The sequence below is a fragment of the Chelon labrosus genome (genome assembly GCF_963514085.1).
Source record: "Chelon labrosus genome assembly, chromosome: 18".
In the NCBI taxonomy this organism is placed as follows: Eukaryota; Metazoa; Chordata; class Actinopteri; order Mugiliformes; family Mugilidae; genus Chelon; species Chelon labrosus.
In genome coordinates, this window is record NC_140351.1 from 163,519 (window position 1) to 184,898 (window position 21,380).

Here is a 21,380-nt window from a genome sequence, read left to right on the forward strand (position 1 = left end):
TTGTGTGTCATGTGTAAAGGAAGACCTTTGACCTCTGACCTTCAACCTCCAACCACTGACCTCTGACCCACTTCAGTGCAACAGAGTTCGGACTGAAACTAGTCTGTGTTTGTGATCCAGCTGCTGGTCGTCAGGCAGCGAAATGACAAGAGACAAAAAACAGAGGAATCCCCAAAGAAAAGAAAGAAGGAGGGGTGGATGACTAATGAGATGAGTTGGAGGGGGGCGAGAGAGAGAGAGAGAGAGAGAGAGACGACTAATGAGACACTACTGCAGACAGGGCGGGGAGAGGGGGCAGGTGGGACGAAGAACGAGTCGTTCAGGTGTTCCACTGTTTCACTGTTCAACTAGAGACGGCATCTGAAAACCAGCAGACGTCCTGAACTGGACCTGAGGACGGTGATGCTGATTGGCTTCTTTCTTATTCTTGGTGGACGTTGATGGACGGACTGATCTGGACCTGCTGAGACCCCACAGGTCAGTGAACTGGGATCAGACCAGATTAGAAGCAGAATGAGACCTGAACCAGAGCGGTTGGTTTCACTGGTTTGCTGTGACAGTGAGGGAAAGTTTTATCTCAGATTTATCTTAAAACTGAATCATTTTCATTCTGTTTCACATTTATTTCACTCTTTCCTTCTTTTTCTGTTGCACAAGATTTGTTTACTGGTCTAACTTGATTGTTTACTGGTTTGTTCACTTGTTTATTTACTTGTTTGGTTACAGATTTGTTTACTTGTTTGTTTATTTTGTTTAATTCATTATTTACTTATTTACATATTTGTTTATGTGTTTATTTACTTTAGTTTACTTGTTTATTTACAGATGTGTTGACTTGTTTGTTTTTAAGGGTTTGATAACATGTTTATTTACTTGTTTGTTTCAGGTGAGATGGGCTGTCTGGGAGGGAAGACGGATGAAGAACGACTGGATGAAAAAGCAAAGAGAGAAGCAAACAAGAAGATCGAGAAACAGCTGCAGAAAGAGAGACAGGCTTATAAGACTACACACAGACTGTTACTGCTGGGTGAGACACCTGTCTCTCTACCTGTCTACCTGTCTGTCTGTCTACCTATCTCTTCACCTGTCTACCTGTCTGTCTGTCTGTCTGTCTGTCTGTCTGTCTACCTGTCTCTCTACCTGTCTACCTGTCTGTCTGTCTGTCTGTCTACCTGTCTCTCTACCTGTCTGTCTACCTGTCTACCTGTCTCTCTACCTGTCTACCTGTCTGTCTGTCTGTCTGTCTGTCTCTCTACCTGTCTGTCTACCTGTCTCTCTACCTGTCTGTCTGCAGGTGCAGGAGAATCAGGTAAAAGTACGATTGTGAAGCAGATGAGGATTCTTCACGTCGACGGATTCAACGCTGAGTGAGTCGAACTGATTCTTGATCAATGAAGTCAAACGTTTCTTCGTCCTGATTTAAACCAACGTCTGTTCTCAGAGAGAAGCAGGAGAAGATCCGGGACATCAGGAAGAACGTCAAGGACGCCATCGTGGTAGGTACCAGAACCAGGACCAGGACCAGGATTAGACCCAGACCCAGACCCAGACCCAGACCTTTGACCCAGGACCAAGACTAGACCCAAATCAACTGTTGGTCTAGACCACAGTCTGTAGAACCAGTGGACACCATGATGGCTCCTCAAAGCATGTTGAACTCCCCCTGGTGGCTGGATGCAGTATAAGTTATAAGCCCCACCCCTTCAATGTTAGTGGGTGGGACTAAAGTACACATCACATACATTTTAGGTAGTTAATATAGCCTAATGCTATAATATAATATAATATAATATAATATGAGTTCAAGTTATAGAAACAGTAAGTGACGTCATGGTGATTGACAGTTGTCATGACAACATGTAACTAAGCCTCTGTCTGTGCGAAAGCTACTAAATGAGTAGTTGCACTGTAAACTAACCAACCTCAAGGTAAACTTTAGCTAGCTAGCTACGTTAGCTCTGTGTGAAGTTAGCATTAACAAAGTGTGAATCCGGAGTTTGCATGCTCTCCCTGTGTCTGCGTGGGTTCTCTCCAGGTTCTCCTGCTTCCTCCCACCGTCCAAAGACATGCGGGTTAGGTTCATTGGTGATTCTAAATTGGCCGTAGGTGTGAGTGTCTCTCTGTGTTAGCCCTGTGATAGACTGGAGACCTGTCCAGGGTGGACCCCCCTCTAGACCAATGACAGCTGGGGTAGACTGGAGACCTGTCCAGGGTGGACCCCCCTCTAGACCAATGACAGCTGAGATAGACTGGAGACCTGTCCAGGGTGGACCCCCCCTCTAGACCAATGACAGCTGGGATAGACTGGAGACCTGTCCAGGGTGGACCCCCCCTCTAGACCAATGACAGCTGGGGTAGACTGGAGACCTGTCCAGGGTGGACCCCCCCTCTAGACCAATGACAGCTGAGATAGACTGGAGACCTGTCCAGGGTGGACCCCCCCTCTAGACCAATGACAGCTGGGATAGACTGGAGACCTGTCCAGGGTGGACCCCCCCTCTAGACCAATGACAGCTGGGATAGACTGGAGACCTGTCCAGGGTGGACCCCCCCTCTAGACCAATGACAGCTGGGATAGACTGGAGACCTGTCCAGGGTGGACCCCCCCTCTAGACCAATGACAGCTGGGATAGACTGGAGACCTGTCCAGGGTGGACCCCCCCTCTAGACCAATGACAGCTGAGATAGACTGGAGACCTGTCCAGGGTGGACCCCCCCTCTAGACCAGTGACAGCTGGGATAGACTGGAGACCTGTCCAGGGTGGACCCCCCCTCTAGACCAATGACAGCTGGGATAGGCTCCAGACCCCCATGACCCTTCACAAGACAAGAGGTTACAGAAGATGAATGAATGAATGAAAGTGTGAATCCATGATGGAGCTGGATTTAAATGTTGTTAGTAACTGGTGGAGGTAAAGCAGAGAGCAGAGTTAACGGATCACCCAGAACCTGGATCCAGTTCTAGACTCAGTTTGACCAGCGGGAGGAGGAGGAGACATGGTGGCCATCTTGGTTCTGCAGTCTATGTTCCAGACCTTCAGAACTAGTTGACCTTAAGGTCACGTGTATCAGGCTGGGTTCTCTCCCAGCATGCAATGGGAAAGGGAGCTTCACCTGGACCTGTTTTGGTTTTTGAAGACGTCTCAATTCGTCGTCCTCTGTTCAGCGTTAGTGTTAAGTCCAGGTGTGTTTGTTTCAGACCATCGTGACTGCCATGAGCATGCTGACGCCACCCGTCCCACTGGGTAACCCTGGCAACCAGTTCAGAGTCGACTACATCAAGAGCATTGCGCCGCTGTCTGACTTCGACTACACTGAGGTAACACACACACATGTCCAGACAGATGAAAGATGAAAGAAACCTGAACCTGTAGCTGATCCTGGTCTGTACTCATGGCCCAGAATCCTCAGCTTTGTGTCCAGGTGTAATGTTTAAAGCTGTGTCCAGATGTGACGATTCTGAAGATGTGGTTCAGTGATGAACCTCACAGGTTCAGTGATGTTCAGATAGGATGTCTACTTCCTGTCACACTCATCACATCAACCTGTCCAATAAACCTGCAGGGGTTTAACCCTGACTTCACCTGGGCGATTATTGACCAGTTACATTTATCGGGACAGGTTCCCAGTCAGGTGTGACAACAGTCAGGTGTGTGCGGTCATTAGCAGGTGAGTTACCTTTAAAGCAGCATTAGCAGCGCAGCTTCAGAGCTTGTTTGTTTTAACGATGTTAATGAGTTGATGTAACGAGTTCACCTGAGACCACGCTCACCTGTCTGTGTGTCACCTGAGGCCTCATTATCCAAACAGCTCCCGTCTCCGAGGACAACAGCGACACAAAACAAATGTCCTCCCACGCTGCTGCTGAACTCCTCGCCGCTGATTGGTCAGTCAGACACTCAGTCGTCCAATCAGACGCCAAGCTTATGGCATCTTACAGAACACAAGAGGATGGGATGTGTTGGGATTGTTCAAGTGTCATTGAGCAAGACACTGAACCCCCAGTGGCTCATGGGTAGATATGTCATTGTGCTCTGAACACCAATAGGTGGAAAGGCTCAATATGAATAAAGACTGTTTTCCATTTAATGACTAAAATAAATTGTTGGTGCCCCTGGGGGTCTAGTCTCTCTTTATCTGGATGCTAACTCATAAAGAAATGGCTGAAGCCGTTGGTTCTGGTGTGATGTGCTGTCTCTCTCTCTCTCAGGAGTTCTTTGAGCATGCTCAGAAGCTGTGGGAGGACGACGGCGTGAAGGCTTGTTACGAACGCGCCAACGAATATCAGCTCATCGACTGTGCTCAGTAGTAAGGCACACACCTTAATGTTCCTGCCTTTGTTTTACGCATTTGCTTTACGGATAAGAATGTATATTAATATAATGTATAATAATGTATGATAAATTGATGTATGATAATTTATTCCTGACCCAACAAACAAAAATGTGGTCTTGTTTTGTCACGTCACAAATGTCCTCACAAAGATACAGTATAGCAGTACACACACACACACTCAGCCTTACACTTCAGGACTCTGTGACATTTTAAATCCCAGCGGACCAATCAGAACGCTCCGTTAGCCAGCAGGTAAGAGAACAGCTGCTGAAACCGGATGTCACTTGTCGTATCTTCCAGCTTCCTCAACAGGTTGGACTCCGTCAGGAAGGGTGACTACACACCTACTGACCAGGTAACAAACCAGCCAATCAGAACGCAGCAACCAGGTGATCGGCTACCAGCTCACACTTCTCCTTCTCCTCTCGCAGGATTTGTTGCGCTGCCGAGTTTTGACATCTGGGATTTTTGAAACAAGGTTTCAGGTGGACAAAGTCAACTTCCAGTGAGTTGAGTAAAGACTTGATTATCAAACGTCATCAGAGTTTTCTACATTTTTTCATAAAAGTGACTCAAAACTTCCTGAAAGTAGACAAAGAGAACCATCAATGTAATGAGACTCAGGTGTGGTTTAGTTCCTGGTTTCGTTTCAATAAATCAAAAATAAATCAAATTTCAATTTGTCTCAGTCTGATCTTCACAACACATGTTTGTGGACAAAGGAGCTTTCTGAGGAGCTCAGAGAAAGAGTTGTTGTTGCTCATCAGGCTGGAAAAGGTTCCAGAACCATCTCTAAAGAGTTTGGAACCCACAAATAATCCACAGTCAGACAGATTGAAGACGACTGTTCCCCTCCACAGGAGTGGTCCACCAACAAAGATCACTCCATAATAGTCTGAGAGGTCCCAAAGGAACCCAGGGGAACTTCTAAGCAGCAGGAACAGATGTTGCTGAAGCAAGCAGTTGATGTGAGGAAACCCACCAACATCTCAGAACTGAAGTGGTTCTGTTCTGAGGAATGGGCTAAAATTCCTCCAAGCTGCTGTAGACCACTGATCAGCAGTTACCAGAAAAATTTTGTTACAAGGAGGTCACAGCAGATACTGGAGACAAGGAGGACATGATATGTAATATTGGCTCAGTTTAGTCTAATGTTAGTGTTTTATGTGGTTGGGTTCTCTTTGTCAACTTTCAGGATGTTTTGAGTCATTTTATGTAGAAATGTAGAAAACTCTGGGGGACACTAAAAGCATTATCAGGACTGAATATAGTGGATTGTACTTCCTGAGGAAACCACCATCTTTAGAATAAACTCAGAAACAGAGTTGAGAAGTTCCTTCAGTGTCGAGATCAGTGTTGAACAGAAACTCTGTGTGTGTCAGTATGTTTGATGTAGGAGGACAGAGAGATGAACGCAGAAAGTGGATTCAGTGCTTCAATGGTGAGAAACACACTGATTTATTAACAAGCCTGATTAGAAAACAGGAAGTTGATGAGGTTTGTGTCCGTCTGCGTTCAGATGTGACAGCCATCATCTTTGTGGCGGCCAGCAGCAGCTACAACATGGTGATCAGAGAGGACAACTCCACCAACCGACTGAGAGAATCTCTGGACCTCTTCAAATCCATCTGGACCAACAGGTTCAGCATCCGACCCTGTCTGCTCTCTGACTGGCTGCAGCTGACCCTGTCTTCTCTGTGATTGGCTGCAGCTGACCCTGTCTGTTTTCTGATTGGCTGCAGCTGACCCTGTCTGTGTTCTGATTGGCTGCAGCTGACCCTGTCTGTTTTCTGATTGGCCGCAGCTGACCCTGTATGCTCTCTGATTGGCTGCAGGTTTCTGAAGACCATCTCAGTGATCTTGTTCCTGAACAAACAGGATGTTCTGGCTGAGAAGATTCTGGCTGGAAAGTCCAAACTGGAGGATTATTTTCCTGAATACAACAACTACCAGGTTCCTGCTGATGGTAAAAATACCCACATGCATCAGGACATACATGTACAACCACACACGTTACATGTGTATAAACACGTGTCCTGATGTCTATGTGTGTCCAGCTGTTCCAGATGCTGATGAAGACCCCAAAGTGACCCGAGCAAAATTCTTTGTCAGAGACGAGTTTCTGGTAAAAAGCACAAAAATCGTGTTGAATGTAACACGTTAAATGTAACACACTGAATCTAACATGTTTAATCTAACATGTTGAATCTAACATGTTGAATCTAACATGTTGAATGTAGCATGTTGAATCTAACACATTGAATCTAACACGTTGAATATAACACGTTGAATCTAACATGTTGAATGTAGAATGTTGAATCTAACACGTTGACTCTAACAAGATGAATCTTACACATTGAATCTAACACATTGAATCTAACACGTTGAATGTAGCACGTTGAATCTAACACGTTGACTCTAACACGTTGAATGTAGCACGTTGAATCTAACACGTTGAATGTAGCACGTTGAATCTAACACGTTGAATGTAGCACGTTGAATCTAACACGTTGACTCTAACACGTTGAATGTAACATGCTGAATGTAGCATGTTGAATCTAACACGTTGAATCTAACACGTTGAATACAGCACGTTGACTATAGCACGTTGACTCTAACACGTTGAATATACGTTGACTCTAACACATTGAATATAGCACGTTGACTCTAACACGGTGAATCTAATGTTGAATATAGCACGTTGAATCTAACACGTTGAATATAGCACGTTGAATATAGCACGTTGAATCTAACATGTTGAATATAGTACGTTGAATATAGCACGTTGACTCTAACACGTTGAATATAGCACGTTGAATATAGCACGTTGAATCTAACACGTTTAATATAGCACGTTGAATATAGCACGTTGAATCTAACACGTTGAATATAGCACGTTGACTCTAACACGTTGAATATAGCACGTTGAATATAGCACGTTGAATCTAACACGTTGAATATAGTACGTTGAATATAGCACGTTGACTCTAACACGTTGAATATAGCACGTTGAATATAGTACGTTGAATATAGCACGTTGAATATAGCACGTTGAATCTAACACGTTGAATATAACACGTTGAATATAGCACGTTGAATCTAACACGTTGAATATAGCACGTTGAATATGGCACGTTGAATATAGTACGTTGAATATAGCACGTTGAATATAGCACGTTGAATCTAACACGTTGAATATAGCACGTTGACTCTAACACGTTGAATCTAACATGTTGACTCTAACACGTTGAATCTAACACGCTGAATCTAACACGTTGAATATAGTACGTTGACTCTAACACGTTGAATCTAACACGTTGACTCTAACACGTTGAATCTAACATGTTGAATCTAACACGTTGAATATAGTACGTTGAATCTAACACGTTGACTCTAACACTTTGAATATGGCACGTTGAATATAGCACGTTGAATATAGCACGTTGAATATAGCACGTTGAACCTAACACGTTGAATATAGTACGTTGAATCTAACACGTTGAATATAGTACGTTGAATCTAACACGTTGACTCTAACACGTTGAATATGGCACGTTGAATATAGCACGTTGAATATAGCACGTTGAATCTAACACGTTGACTCTAACACGTTGACTCTAACACGTTGAATATAGTACGTTGAATCTAACACGTTGAATCTAACACGTTGACTCTAACACGTTGAATATGGCACGTTGAATATAGCACGTTGACTCTAACGCGTTGAATCTAACACGTTGAATATAGTACGTTGAATCTAACACGTTGAATATAGTACGTTGAATCTAACACGTTGAATCTAACACGTTGAATATAGTACGTTGAATCTAACATGTTGACTCTAACACGTTGAATATGGCACATTGAATATAGCACGTTGAATATAGCACGTTGAATCTAACACGTTGACTCTAACACGTTGAATATAGTACGTTGACTCTAACACGTTGAATATAGTTTCGTTGAATATAGTACGTTGAATATAGCACGTTGACTCTAACACGTTGAATATAGCACGTTGACTCTAACACGTTGAATCTAACACGTTGACTCTAACACGTTGAATATAGTACGTTGACTCTAACTCGTTGAATATAGTTTCGTTGAATATAGTACGTTGAATATAGCACGTTGACTCTAACACGTTGACTCTAACGCGTTGAATATAGCACGTTGACTCTAACATGTTGAATATAGCACGTTGACTCTAACACGTTGACTCTAACAAGATGAATATAGTACGTTGAATCTAACACGTTGACTCTAACACGTTGAATATAGTACGATGAATATAGCACGTTGACTCTAACACATTGAATATAGTACGTTGAATATAGCACGTTGACTCTAACACGTTGAATCTAACACGTTGAATCTAACTCGTTGAATCTAACACGTTGAATCTAACACGTTGAATATAGTACGTTGAATCTAACATGTTGAATCTAACACGTTGACTCTAACACGTTGAATCTAACACGTTGAATCTAATACGTTAAATATAGTACGTTGAATCTAACATGTTGAATATAGTACGTTGACTCTAACACGTTGAATCTAACACATTGAATCTAACACGTTGAATCTAACATGTTGACTCTAACATGTTGAATCTAACACGCTGAATCTAACACGCTGAATCTAACACGTTGAATATAGTACGTTGACTCTAACACGTTGAATCTAACACACTGAATATAGTACGTTGAATCTAACACGTTGAATCTAACATGTTGAATCTAACACGTTGACTCTAACACGTTGAATATAGTACGTTGACTCTAACACGTTGAATATAGCACGTTGACTCTAACACGTTGAATCTAACACGTTGAATCTAACACGTTGAATATAGTTCGTTGAATCTAACACGTTGAATCTAACACGTTGAATATAGCACGTTGACTCTAACACGTTGAATCTAACGCGTTGAATATAGTACGTTGAATCTAACACGTTGAATATAGTACGTTGAATCTAACACGTTGAATATAGCACGTTGACTCTAACACGTTGACTCTAACACGTTGAATCTAACATGTTGAATCTAACATGTAGAATATAGCACGTTGAATCTAACACGTTACCTGTCATGTTTCAGAGGATCAGCACAGCCAGCGGGGATACCAAACATTACTGCTATCCTCACTTCACCTGCGCCATCGACACGGAGAACATCCGGCGCGTCTTCAACGACTGTCGTGACATCATCCAGCGGATGCACCTGCGGCAGTATGAGCTGCTCTGATTGGCTGTTGGGTGCTCACCTGACACAAGGACTGAGACATGTGATCAGAAGAAGCTAGTCTAGAGGCTAATGTGATACCTAATCAAAGCTGGTAGAGCTGTAACAATGAATAATTACTGATTATTAGGAGAGTATCTGTGTACTTTTTCTCAGTGCACTGCAGAGGATTGTGGGTAGTGTAGTCAGTAGGCAGAGTTTTAGAACTTGAAATCTGAATATATTTTTCCATGTTTGTGACGTTGTTTTAGTGTGTCATCGATGTCTTGGCTCTGAGTGGCGGCAGATGTAGAAATTCAAGATTGATTTTAGAGATTTATTTAAACAGAAACATCTCTGCTCTACAGGGCGACTAATATGAACATTTGTATAAAGTGAAGACCTTTTGTCCTCAGCGTGTGATATTAAAAACTTTTTATGTCAGAGTTTCATGTCCTGTCATCTGAGACTAAATGGAGTATATCATTCCTGGAGTTTACCTGGTCATGTGTTCTCCTGAAGAACCAAGGTTACTGATGACGGAGATCAATACCTCCAAACTAATCAGTTTAAACAGAAACAGGTCAACTCAGACTAAGAAGTGGCATGGTGTCAGGTCCACAGGTGAGTCCACAGGTGTGTCTGTTATCAGTAAAGATGCTAGGACACGATGCTTTCCCTTTAACAGCTTTATCACGAATGAAGCATTGAAAATCATTTAAATCATCAAAGTCAAAGTCAGCTTTATTGTCAAATCTGACATGTGCAACACATACACAGGATTGAAATTACTTTCCTCAAAGGCCGAGGGTGCAGCAATTTAACACAAAATGTACAAATATAAGATGTAAAAAAATAAGGAAGATATATATACACACACCCATATACATATACACATATACTACACACATATATACCCAAAGTGGGTATCAGCAAAAATAGAATAAAAATAGAATAAGCTGCGGACTACAAAATAGGCAAATGACATAAGTCATAAAGTGGCTGGTGCAAAAGGATTGGAGTGATCAGTAAATATATATTATACAGTATAGGTCTCTCAGATGAAGTGTAAGGGCATGTAATGTCCAGAGTGCAGTCCGTGGGATGGACCGAGCCCTAAGCTGTTGGGGGATGATTGTATTGAATGCTGAACTGAAATCAATGAACAGCATTCTGACGTAGGAGTCCTTAGTGTCCAGATGTGTGAGAGCTGAGTGGATGCGATAAGACACACTGATGTATAAGACCCGCTCTACACATCTTAGTGCCCTTTACAGGTAAAATAAAATGCAACAGGTAAGTATTCCTAACAATGACCTGTTGATAAATAAAATATGGGCCAAACATTAGTCGTGTATCTCCAGATTATCAGGGGTATAACACAGATTAACTCAGGTATATCAGTTGTATTTAAATGTTTTTAATCTGATTTTAACAACTGTTGTAAAGTTTATTTACAATAAGACTTTTTGTCCATTTAATAAATGAATCTTATTTCTGTCAATTTTCATTTTCTGATAAACTAGCAAACAATTGAAAGGACAAACAGAATCAGTCTGTGACGAGTCCACCGGTGAGTCCAAAGGTGAGTCCACAGGTGAGTCCACAGGTGAGTCCTTGTGACTTTATTCATGACTAATGTTGAATCTCTGAATGACAGACCACATGTGGTGATGCCTGTTGTTGACCTGCTGACTTTACCTGGTCCCACCTGAGGTCTAAAGCAGTGGTTTTCAAAGTGGGGGCCGTGGCCCCCTGGGGGGCCTCCTGGGGGGCCACCAGGGGGCGCGAGGGGGGCCTCAGACAATTGGAGGGAAGATAAGAAAAAAAATTAGAAAAATGAAAGAAATATAAAATAATCATTTTTAATCATTATTATAAAATATAATCTAATTATTTTTTAAATCATTATCAGTTGTTAGCACAGGTGAGACCACCTGCTAGGCATTTCTGCCTGACGCACTTCCGCCAGTGCCTTTTTGTTCCAGCTGCAGGGTCGTCAGCCGGGAGCCACCCTTCACTGATAAAACATAATTATTAATAATATATCATATCTAAATGTTATTTACCATGCTCATCTTTCTGATTCTCTGCCAGTCAAAACATCGTTCATGACCTCATAATCTGTGTAGACGTGGTGGTTTTATTTATCAAGCTGCTTTGCTCCTCAGGCTAGCATGTAGCTAGCATGAAGCTAGCATGTAGCTAGCATGTAGCTAGCACAAAATGTCCAGGTTTTTGACAAGAAAGAGACCTAAGGAACAGACCAACAGCCCTGCTGTGGAGGACACTGCTGGTGCAAAAAAAAAACCCTAAGAACTCCTGGCCACTAAAATCAGAAAATATGAGGCAGCACTTATTCTAAACAAATGTAAAAGTTATTGAACAGTGAATAAAAGTAAGAAACATTATAAAAGATGACGTTTCTTTACATATTGTGTAGCATTGTCTGTAGGTTTGCCCAGGGGGTCCTCGGCCAGAAGCTGATGCTGTTTGGGGCCTTGGCATGGAAAGGTTCAGGAACCCCTGTTCTAAAGAACTGATTGGTCCTCGTCACCTGTCCCAGAGGACACCACCTGTCCCTGAGGACACCACCTGAACATGACTGAGCTTCGTTCACCAGAGAATCAATGATCAAAGAATAGTTTTATTGAGAGAACACTTGTCACGTCTCCATCCGGGACATTTATTTCATGTTTATTTGCGCCTGTGTGTGGGGAGGGGGCGGCAGCACCAACGCCTCATGGCGGACTCTGCCGGAAATGTTCCCATGAAGAAGAAAGCTTGGCGCGCTGCCTGCGTGCCGCTGCAGTGTGTGCGTGCTGGCGCAAAGCGCGGCCTTCCGCTCTGCGCTCGTCCTCAGCAACAACAACAACAACCGGACAAAGTGTTCACCGGCTCACGGTGCGCTGACACACCCAGAGGAACACGCTCTCCCCGGGCCAGTGTGACGGTAAGTGCCCGCTCCCCGCTCCCGCGCTCCCCTCGCCCCCCGTTAACGCAGCCGTTACCGCGGGGATGTCTGCGCGTTCTCGAGGCGTTCATGGCTCCGGCTCCGTCTCGTCCATGTCGCCGAGGCCGCGGCGCCGCCGCCGCTCGCGTGCCTGTGTGTCGGTCTCGGGGACGGCGTTGTGGAGGGTCCGCGAGCCAGCACGCGGTCTGTCCGACCGACGAGAGCCCGGTCACCGGGTTAACGGAGACCGGGTTAACAGGCGGGCCGTTACCGGATGAACGCCATTTTGTGTCTGAGTGCAACCGTAGGCCGGACTGTCCGCCATTAAACCCGAACACCGAGTCCCCCCTAAACACCCACCACCCGGTTCACACCGACGCTCATCCACCGTCCCCGGTACGACTGCACACCAGGCCGCTATCCGGTCTAGACCGGAGGCGTTGGTCGAGATTAATTAGCATGTTAGCTTCCCCAGGCTAACAGTCCCGCGGCCTAGTCCGCGTTCAGACCGAGTCGATCCGTGTCGGTGAGCCTCTCAGCTGACAGCCCGTTAACGGAACCCACCGCGGTCCACTTTAAATAAGCTGCAGTCGGAGCGTGACCCGGGTCCATACCGGGACCGCAGAGGACCAGACCCGGTCCGGTGAGTCGTGTGATCGCGGCCCGTCGCCTCTGTTCGGTTACGGGCGTGCACACGCCTCAGTGCGCGTGTCCGCCGGAGAAGAGGTACATGAACTATTGGAGGAAGAAAGACTGACCCGAACATGAGACACGTGACTGGACCCGACCAGAACCGGGTTCTCCTGCAGGGGCACATACTGGGACCAGGGGCCACGTGCAGGCGCCCAGACCAGAACCAGAACTATAACAACCTAGACCTTATAACAGGTCCAGGTGTTCCTTTTTGTTTTAGAGCAGAGAAGAACCGGTTCCTCATCCCATCCCAGTATGGCTGTGATGCTAATGCTATTCTGCTAGCGATGAGCTAGTTAGCTTTGTCTGCTGCATCCCATCATCCCATACCAGTCTTATGTTCCTGTAGCAGCTCTGTGACTTTATTAACTCGTTATGTTTGATGCGGACGGACACAGTCTGATGGTGACGGCTGAGGAGCAGCTACAGGAAATATTAAAAGGTAAAAGGATTATTTATGGAACCAGATGCTGCGATGCTGCCACCTGCTGTTGAGTTCTGGTAAAACACACAAACTAGGAACCGCAGTTCATTTAAAATCACAGTTAATGTCTTTTGTCACTTTCATACTTTGCAAAGTGTGAGAATGACATTTGACCCGGCTGCACCAGAAGAACCTGAGTCTGTCAATGAATAATGACACAGATACTAAACCTGAGGTGGACAAATGTCTCCGTGTGGTCGATCCTTCTTCCAGATGGCAGAGACGGTGAAGTACGTGGACGACGAACACAAGAGCATCTTCCTGAAGTTGCTGAACGAGCAGCGCCTGGAGGGAGAGCACTGTGACATCGCTGTCGTGGTCGAAGACGTCAAGTTCAGAGCGCACCGCTGCGTCCTCGCCGCCTGCTCCAACTACTTCAAGAAACTCTTCAAGAAACACGAGGTACAAATACTTTACAAACATTATATTTGAGGTACTGTCCAGATGTACATGTAGGACTACAACAGGTGCACCTGTGGCTGGCTGATGTGTAACGCCTCTGTCCTGTACCTGTGTGTCCTCAGGTAGACAACTCTTCTGTGATTGAGATCGACTTCATCCGCTCCGACATCTTTGAGGAGGTGTTGAACTACATGTACACGGCGAAGATCTCCGTCAAGAAGAGAGACGTCAACCTGATGATGTCATCTGGACAGATCCTCGGCATCCGCTTCCTCGACAAACTCTGCTCCCAGGTAACACGCACACACACACAGGTAACACACAGGTAAAACACACACACAGGTAAAACACACACACAGAGGTAACACACACAGAGGTAACACACAGGTAACATACAGGTAAAACACACACAGGTAACATACAGGTAACACACACACAGGTAACACACATACAGGTAACACACACACAGGTAACATACAGGTAAAACACACACAGAGGTAACACACACACAGGTAACACATACAGAGGTAACACACAGGTAACACACAGGTAAAACACATACAGGTAACATACAGGTAACACACACACAGGTAACATACATACAGGTAACACATACAGAGGTAACACACAGGTAACATACAGGTAAAACACATACAGGTAACATACAGGTAACACACACACAGGTAACATACAGGTAACACACATATACACAGGTAACACACACATGTAACACACATACACAGGTATGACACACATACACAGGTAACACACATATACACAGGTAACACACATATACACAGGTAACACACACATACACACAGGTAACACACACATACACACAGGTAACACACACATACACACAGGTAACACACACACATACACACAGGTAACACACATACAGGTAACAAACACATACACAGGTGACACACACATACACAGGTGACACACATACAGGTAACATGCAGGTGACACACACATACACAGGTGACACACATATACCCAGGTGACACACATATACCCAGGTGACACACAGACAATACCCAGGTAACACACAGACAATACACAGGTAACACACAGGTGACAACACACATATACACAGGTGACAACACACACAGTGGACACGAGTAACACCTATACAGGTAATACACACAGGTAACACACAGACAGGTAACCCCTGTCCTCCTGTGTGACAATTAATTGTGTCCCCAGAAACGAGACGTGTCCACCGAGGACAAAGAGAAGTTTCCCTATGACATCGTAAAGATGGCGCTGCCGCCTGAAGCTCAGCTCGCTGCTGATTCTGAGGTAAAATATTTACCTGTCCTAGTCGTCTCACAGGTAGATTGTGTGATTATTATTGTGACCATCTGTGTTCAGGTTCTCGGCGAGCACGATGACACGGCCACCACAGACGACCTTGTGGAGGCGTCGGCCAATCAGGAGCTGGATAAGTCTCCTAGTGCGGCGCTGCGTGTCCAGGAAGCCATCCTGAAAGAACTGACCAATGAGGACGTGCACAAGGTACACTCACTAACTATTCCCCTGACTCTACCTGTGGTCCAGACCTCACCTGTGTGACTCCTCAGGTGAGCTGCTACGACCAGGACGTGGTGACGGAGATGGAGGCGGAGCCTAAAGAGCTGGGGGCGGAGCATCACGCCACCCAGACTCTGGCATTTGCTGACAGTATGGGGGAGGTGAAGGACGAACAGCCGCCTGGTTGGTCGACGGCGACGACTGACATGAAGTTTGAATACCTGCTGTACGGACACCGGGAGCAGCTGGCGTGCCAGGTGTGTGGGAAGACCTTCCTGGACGAGAGCAGACTCAGGTATGTTCACACCTGGCAGTGAGACAGCTCACCGGAGCGATACCTGATTAACCTCATCCTTCCTCAGGAAACACGAGAAGCTTCACTCGGCCGAGCGTCCGTTTGCCTGTGAGATCTGCACCAAGGCTTTCACCACACACGCTCACTTGAAAGGTAAGAGCCACCTCAGCTCACCTGTTCTCCCTGCACGCGCTCACTGAGTGACACGTTCTCCTCACCTGTTTCCAGAACACCTGAAGATCCACACAGGCTTCAAACCGTACAGGTGTGACGTTTGTGGGAAGTCGTTCATCCGAGCTCCAGACCTGAAAAAACACGAACGGGTTCACAGCAACGAAAGACCATTCGCCTGCCAGATGTGTGACAAGGTGAGCTCACCTGTCTGCCTCTCACCTGTCTGCCTCTCACCTGTCTGCCTCTCACCTGTCTGCCTCTCACCTGTCTGCCTCATCTGTCTGCCTCTCACCTGTGTGTCTCACACATGTCTGTCTCTACTGTCTGTGTCTCATCAATCTGTCTCACCTGTCTGTCTCACACATGTCTGCATCACCTGTCTGCCTCTCACCTGTCTGTCTCACACGTCTCTCACCTGTGTGTCTCACACATGTCTCTCACCTGTCTGCCTCTCACCTGTCTCTCACCTGTCTGCCTCTCACCTGTCTGTCTCTCACCTGTGTGTCTCACACATGTCTCTCATCTGTCTGCCTCTCACCTGTGTGTCTCACACATGTCTCTCATCTGTCTGCCTCTCACCTGTGTGTCTCACACATGTCTCTCACCTGTCTGTCTCTCACCTGTCTGTCTCACACATGTCTGCCTCTCACCTGTCTGTCTCTCACCTGTCTGTCTCTCACCTGTCTGTCTCACACATGTCTGCCTCTCACCTGTCTGCCTCTCACCTGTCTGTCTCACACATGCCTCTCACCTGTCTGCCTCTCACCTGTCTGTCTCACACATGTCTCTCACCTGTCTGCCTCTCACCTGTCTGTCTCACACATGTCTGCCTCTCACCTGTCTGTCTCACACATGCCTCTCACCTGTCTGCCTCTCACCTGTCTGTCTCACACATGTCTCTCACCTGTCTGCCTCTCACCTGTCTGTCTCACACATGTCTGCCTCTCACCTGTCTGTCTCTCACCTGTCTGTCTCTCACCTGTCTGTCTCACACATGTCTGCCTCTCACCTGTCTGCTTCTCACCTGTCTGTCTCACACATGTCTCTCACCTGTCTGCCTCTCACCTGTCTGTCTCACACATGTCTGCCTCTCACCTGTCTGTCTCTACTGTCTGTGTCTCATCAATCTGTCTCACACATGTCTGTCTCGCTTGTCTGTCTTCAGGCTTTCAAACACAAGTCTCACCTGAAGGATCATGAGAGGAGACACAGAGGAGAGAAACCATTCGTCTGTCCGTCCTGCACCAAGGCCTTCGCTAAGGTACCACTGATACTACTACTAGTAGTAGTAGTAGTAGTAGTAGTAGTAGTAGTAGTATTAGTAGTGTTAGTAGTATTAGTATTAGATTGTACTGCAGTGTGTATTTGTACCTGTGGTGCGTTCAGTGTCCCTCTGTTCTTCCAGGCATCAGACCTGAAGCGTCATGAGAACAACATGCACAGTGAGAGGAAGCAGCTGAATTCACTGCAGAGCGACACAGAGACGCTGCAAGCCGCCGCCATGGCTGCTGAGGAGCAACATCTGGACGCCATCAGCTGCTCTTAACATCTGGACGCCATCAGCTGCTCCCAACATCTGGACGCCATCAGCTGCTCCCAACATCTGGACGCCGTCAGCTGCTCTTAACATCTGGACGCCGTCAGCTGCTCCCAACATCTGGACGCCATCAGCTGCTCCCAGCGTCCGGCGCCGTCGGCTGCTCCCAACATCTGGACGCCATCAGCTGCTCCCAGCGTCCGGACGCCGTCAGCTGCTCCCAGCGTCCGGACGCCGTCAGCTGCTCCCAACATCTGGACGCCATCGGCTGCTCCCAACATCTGGACGCCGTCAGCTGCTCCCAGCGTCCGGACGCCGTCAGCTGCTCCCAACATCTGGACGCCATCGGCTGCTCCCAACATCTGGACGCCATCAGCTGCTCCCAGCGTCCGGACGCCGTCAGCTGCTCCCAACATCCGGACGCCATCAGCTGCTCCCAACATCCGGACGCCATCAGCTGCTCCCAGCGTCCGGACGCCGTCAGCTGCTCCCAACATCTGGACGCCATCAGCTGCTCCCAACGTCTGGACGCCGTCAGCTGCTCCCAACATCCGGACGCCGTCAGCTGCTCCCAACATCCGGACGCCATCAGCTGCTCCCAACATCTGGACGCCATCAGCTGCTCCCAACATCTGGGCGCCGTCAGCTGCTCCCAACATCTGGGCGCCGTCAGCCGCTCCCGGCCTCGGGCGCCGTCAGCTGCTCCCACTGCTGTGTTTGGTGGAAGTGGTTTTTCTGACTCTGATCAGTGAACATGAACTGACCTCAGTGGTCATGTGATGAACACATTAAAAATGGCCGCCCTGGCTCATGTATCATTTTCATCCTGAACCAAACTCTGTTCAGAAAATTGTGGATTTAAAACTTGTAAATAAAACTGTTCAGTTTCATGAGCAGAGCTGGCGTGTTCTACAGCACACGCATGTTCCACTGAACCACAGGGAAATAAACACGACCTGTTTTTAACCTCGTTCATTTATTCATACGTTCTCAGTCTTCATTGATACGTTCCAGTCTTCATTGATACGTTCTCTGTCTTTAGTGATACGTTCTCTCAGTCTTTAGTGATACGTTCTCAGTCTTTAGTGATACGTTCTCTCAGTCTTCATTGATACGTTCTCTCAGTCTTTAGTGATACGTTCTCAGTCTTTAGTGATACGTTCTCAGTCTTCATTGATACGTTCTCTCAGTCTTTAGTGATACGTTCTCAGTCTTTAGTGATACGTTCTCAGTCTTTAGTGATACGTTCTCTCAGTCTTCATTGATACGTTCTCTCAGTCTTTAGTGATACGTTCTCAGTCTTCATTGATACGTTCTCTCAGTCTTTAGTGATACGTTCTCAGTCTTTAGTGATACGTTCTCAGTCTTTAGTGATACGTTCTCTCAGTCTTCATTGATACGTTCTCTCAGTCTTTAGTGATACGTTCTCTGTCTTTAGTGATACGTTCTCTCAGTCTTTAGTGATACGTTCTCTCAGTCTTTAGTCATACGTTCTCAGTCTTTAGTCATACGTTCTCAGTCTTCATTCATACGTTCTCAGTCTTTAGTGATACGTTCTCAGTCTTCATTGATACGTTCTCAGTCTTTATTGATACGTTCTCAGTCTTCATTGATACGTTCTCTCAGTCTTTAGTGATACGTTCTCTCAGTCTTTAGTGATACGTTCTCAGTCTTCATTCATACGTTCTCAGTCTTCAGTGATACGTTCTCAGTCTTTAGTGATACGTTCTCTCAGTCTTCATTGATACGTTCTCTCAGTCTTTAGTGATACGTTCTCTCAGTCTTTAGTGATACGTTCTTTCAGTCTTCATTCATACGTTCTCAGTCTTCAGTGATACGTTCTCAGTCTTTATTAATACGTTCTCAGTCTTCAGTGATACGTTCTCAGTCTTCAGTGATACGTTCTCAGTCTTCAGTGATACGTTCTCTCAGTCTTTATTAATACGTTCTCAGTCTTTAGTGATACGTTCTCTCAGTCTTCATTGATACGTTCTCTCAGTCTTTAGTGATACGTTCTCAGTCTTTAGTGATACATTCTCTCAGTCTTTAGTGATACGTTCTGTCTTTAGTGATACGTTCTCAGTCTTCATTGATACGTTCTCTGTCTTTAGTGATACGTTCTCAGTCTTCATTCATACGTTCTCAGTCTTTAGTGATACGTTCTCAGTCTTTATTGATACGTTCTCAGTCTTCATTGATACGTTCTCTCAGTCTTTAGTGATACGTTCTCTCAGTCTTTAGTGATCCATTCTCAGTCTTCATTGATACGTTCTCAGTCTTCATTGATACGTTCTCTCAGTCTTTAGTGATACATTCTCTCAGTCTTTATTAATACGTTCTCAGTCTTCATTGATACGTTCTCAGTCTTCATTGATACGTTCTCTCAGTCTTTAGTGATACGTTCTCTCAGTCTTTATTAATATGTTCTCAGTCTTCATTGATACGTTCTCAGTCTTCATTGATACGTTCTCAGTCTTTAGTGATACGTTCTCTCAGTCTTCATTGATACATTTTCAGTCTTTAGTGATACGTTCTCAGTCTTCATTGATACGTTCTCTGTCTTTAGTGATACGTTCTCTCAGTCTTTAGTGATACGTTCTCAGTCTTCAGTGATACGTTCTCAGTCTTTATTAATACGTTCTCAGTCTTCAGTGATACGTTCTCAGTCTTTATTGATACGTTCTCAGTCTTTATTAATTATTACGTTCTCAGTCTTTAGTGATACGTTCTGTCTTTAGTGATACGTTCTCTCAGTCTTTATTGATACGTTCTCAGTCTTTAGTGATATGTTCTCAGTCTTTATTGATACGTTCTCTCAGTCTTTATTAATACGTTCTCAGTCTTTAGTGATACGTTCTCAGTCTTTATTAATTATTACGTTCTCAGTCTTTAGTGATACGTTCTGTCTTTAGTGATACGTTCTCTCAGTCTTTATTGATACGTTCTCAGTCTTTAGTGATACGTTCTCTCAGTCTTTATTGATACGTTCTCAGTCTTTAGTGATACGTTCTCTCAGTCTTTATTAATACGTTCTCAGTCTTTAGTGATACGTTCTCAGTCTTTAGTGATACGTTCTCTCAGTCTTTATTAATACGTTCTCAGTCTTTAGTGATATGTTCTCAGTCTTTAGTGATACGTTCTCTCAGTCTTTATTAATACGTTCTCAGTCTTTAGTGATACGTTCTCTCAGTCTTTAGTGATACGTTCTCTTAGTCTTCATTGATACATTTTCTCAGTCTTTAGTGATACGTTCTCTTAGTCTTCATTGATACATTCTCTCAGTCTTTAGTGATACGTTCTCTCAGTCTTTATTAATACGTTCTCAGTCTTTAGTGATATGTTCTCAGTCTTTAGTGATACGTTCTCTCAGTCTTTATTAATACGTTCTCAGTCTTTAGTGATACGTTCTCTGTCTTTAGTGATACGTTCTCTTAGTCTTCATTGATACGTTCTCTCAGTCTTTAGTGATACGTTCTCTTAGTCTTCATTGATACATTCTCTCAGTCTTTAGTGATACGTTCTCTCAGTCTTTATTAATACGTTCTCAGTCTTTAGTGATACGTTCTCTCAGTCTTTATTAATACGTTCTCAGTCTTTAGTGATATGTTCTCAGTCTTTAGTGATACGTTCTCTCAGTCTTTATTAATACGTTCTCAGTCTTTAGTGATACGTTCTCTCAGTCTTTAGTGATACGTTCTCTTAGTCTTCATTGATACATTTTCTCAGTCTTTAGTGATACGTTCTCTT

At 45.1% G+C, this 21,380-nt stretch overlaps 2 protein-coding genes across 4 annotated transcripts; both read left to right on the forward strand.

The window, feature by feature from the left end:
• Positions 1 to 891: 891 nt before the first annotated feature.
• Positions 892 to 10,041, forward strand: LOC311503359 (guanine nucleotide-binding protein G(olf) subunit alpha-like; the record flags this gene model as incomplete). Its single annotated transcript, XM_084566025.1, has 12 exons — positions 892 to 1,027; positions 1,295 to 1,367; positions 1,442 to 1,496; positions 3,200 to 3,319; positions 4,211 to 4,308; positions 4,636 to 4,690; positions 4,767 to 4,840; positions 5,718 to 5,776; positions 5,855 to 5,975; positions 6,171 to 6,301; positions 6,393 to 6,460; positions 9,437 to 10,041. 12 exons carry the CDS (start codon positions 892 to 894, stop codon positions 9,581 to 9,583), a joined length of 1,137 nt encoding a protein of 378 aa, XP_084422151.1. The 3' UTR covers positions 9,584 to 10,041.
• Positions 10,042 to 10,136: 95 nt separating this feature from the next.
• LOC311503358 (zinc finger and BTB domain-containing protein 14-like) lies at positions 10,137 to 18,312 on the forward strand. Of its 3 annotated transcripts, XM_084566023.1 has the most exons (10): positions 10,170 to 12,512; positions 13,903 to 14,091; positions 14,214 to 14,384; positions 15,301 to 15,396; positions 15,469 to 15,612; positions 15,678 to 15,922; positions 15,990 to 16,075; positions 16,151 to 16,290; positions 17,262 to 17,357; positions 17,502 to 18,312. In XM_084566023.1, the coding sequence occupies exons 1-10, from the start codon at positions 12,303 to 12,305 to the stop codon at positions 17,640 to 17,642; spliced, it is 1,518 nt and encodes a 505-aa protein (XP_084422149.1). In that variant the 5' UTR covers positions 10,170 to 12,302; the 3' UTR covers positions 17,643 to 18,312. The 3 variants fall into 3 exon arrangements, with proteins under 3 accessions (XP_084422148.1, XP_084422149.1, XP_084422150.1); XM_084566022.1 differs by having other exon boundaries at positions 10,137 to 12,512; positions 15,301 to 15,612; XM_084566024.1 differs by lacking the exon at positions 10,170 to 12,512 and adding an exon at positions 12,526 to 13,647 and having other exon boundaries at positions 15,301 to 15,612.
• Positions 18,313 to 21,380: the final 3,068 nt, after the last annotated feature.

What these genes read in the sequence shown, in the direction of transcription:
- LOC311503358 (XM_084566022.1), top strand. Translation starts at nt 12,303, where the DNA reads ATGGCGGACTCTGCCGGAAATGTTCCCATGAAGAAGAAAGCTTGGCGC. An exon ending in AACTCTTCAAGAAACACGAG is followed by an intron (nt 14,092 to 14,213) that starts GTACAAATACTT and finishes GTGTGTCCTCAG; the next exon opens with GTAGACAACTCTTCTGTGAT. An exon ending in CACACACGCTCACTTGAAAG is followed by an intron (nt 16,076 to 16,150) that starts GTAAGAGCCACC and finishes ACCTGTTTCCAG; the next exon opens with AACACCTGAAGATCCACACA.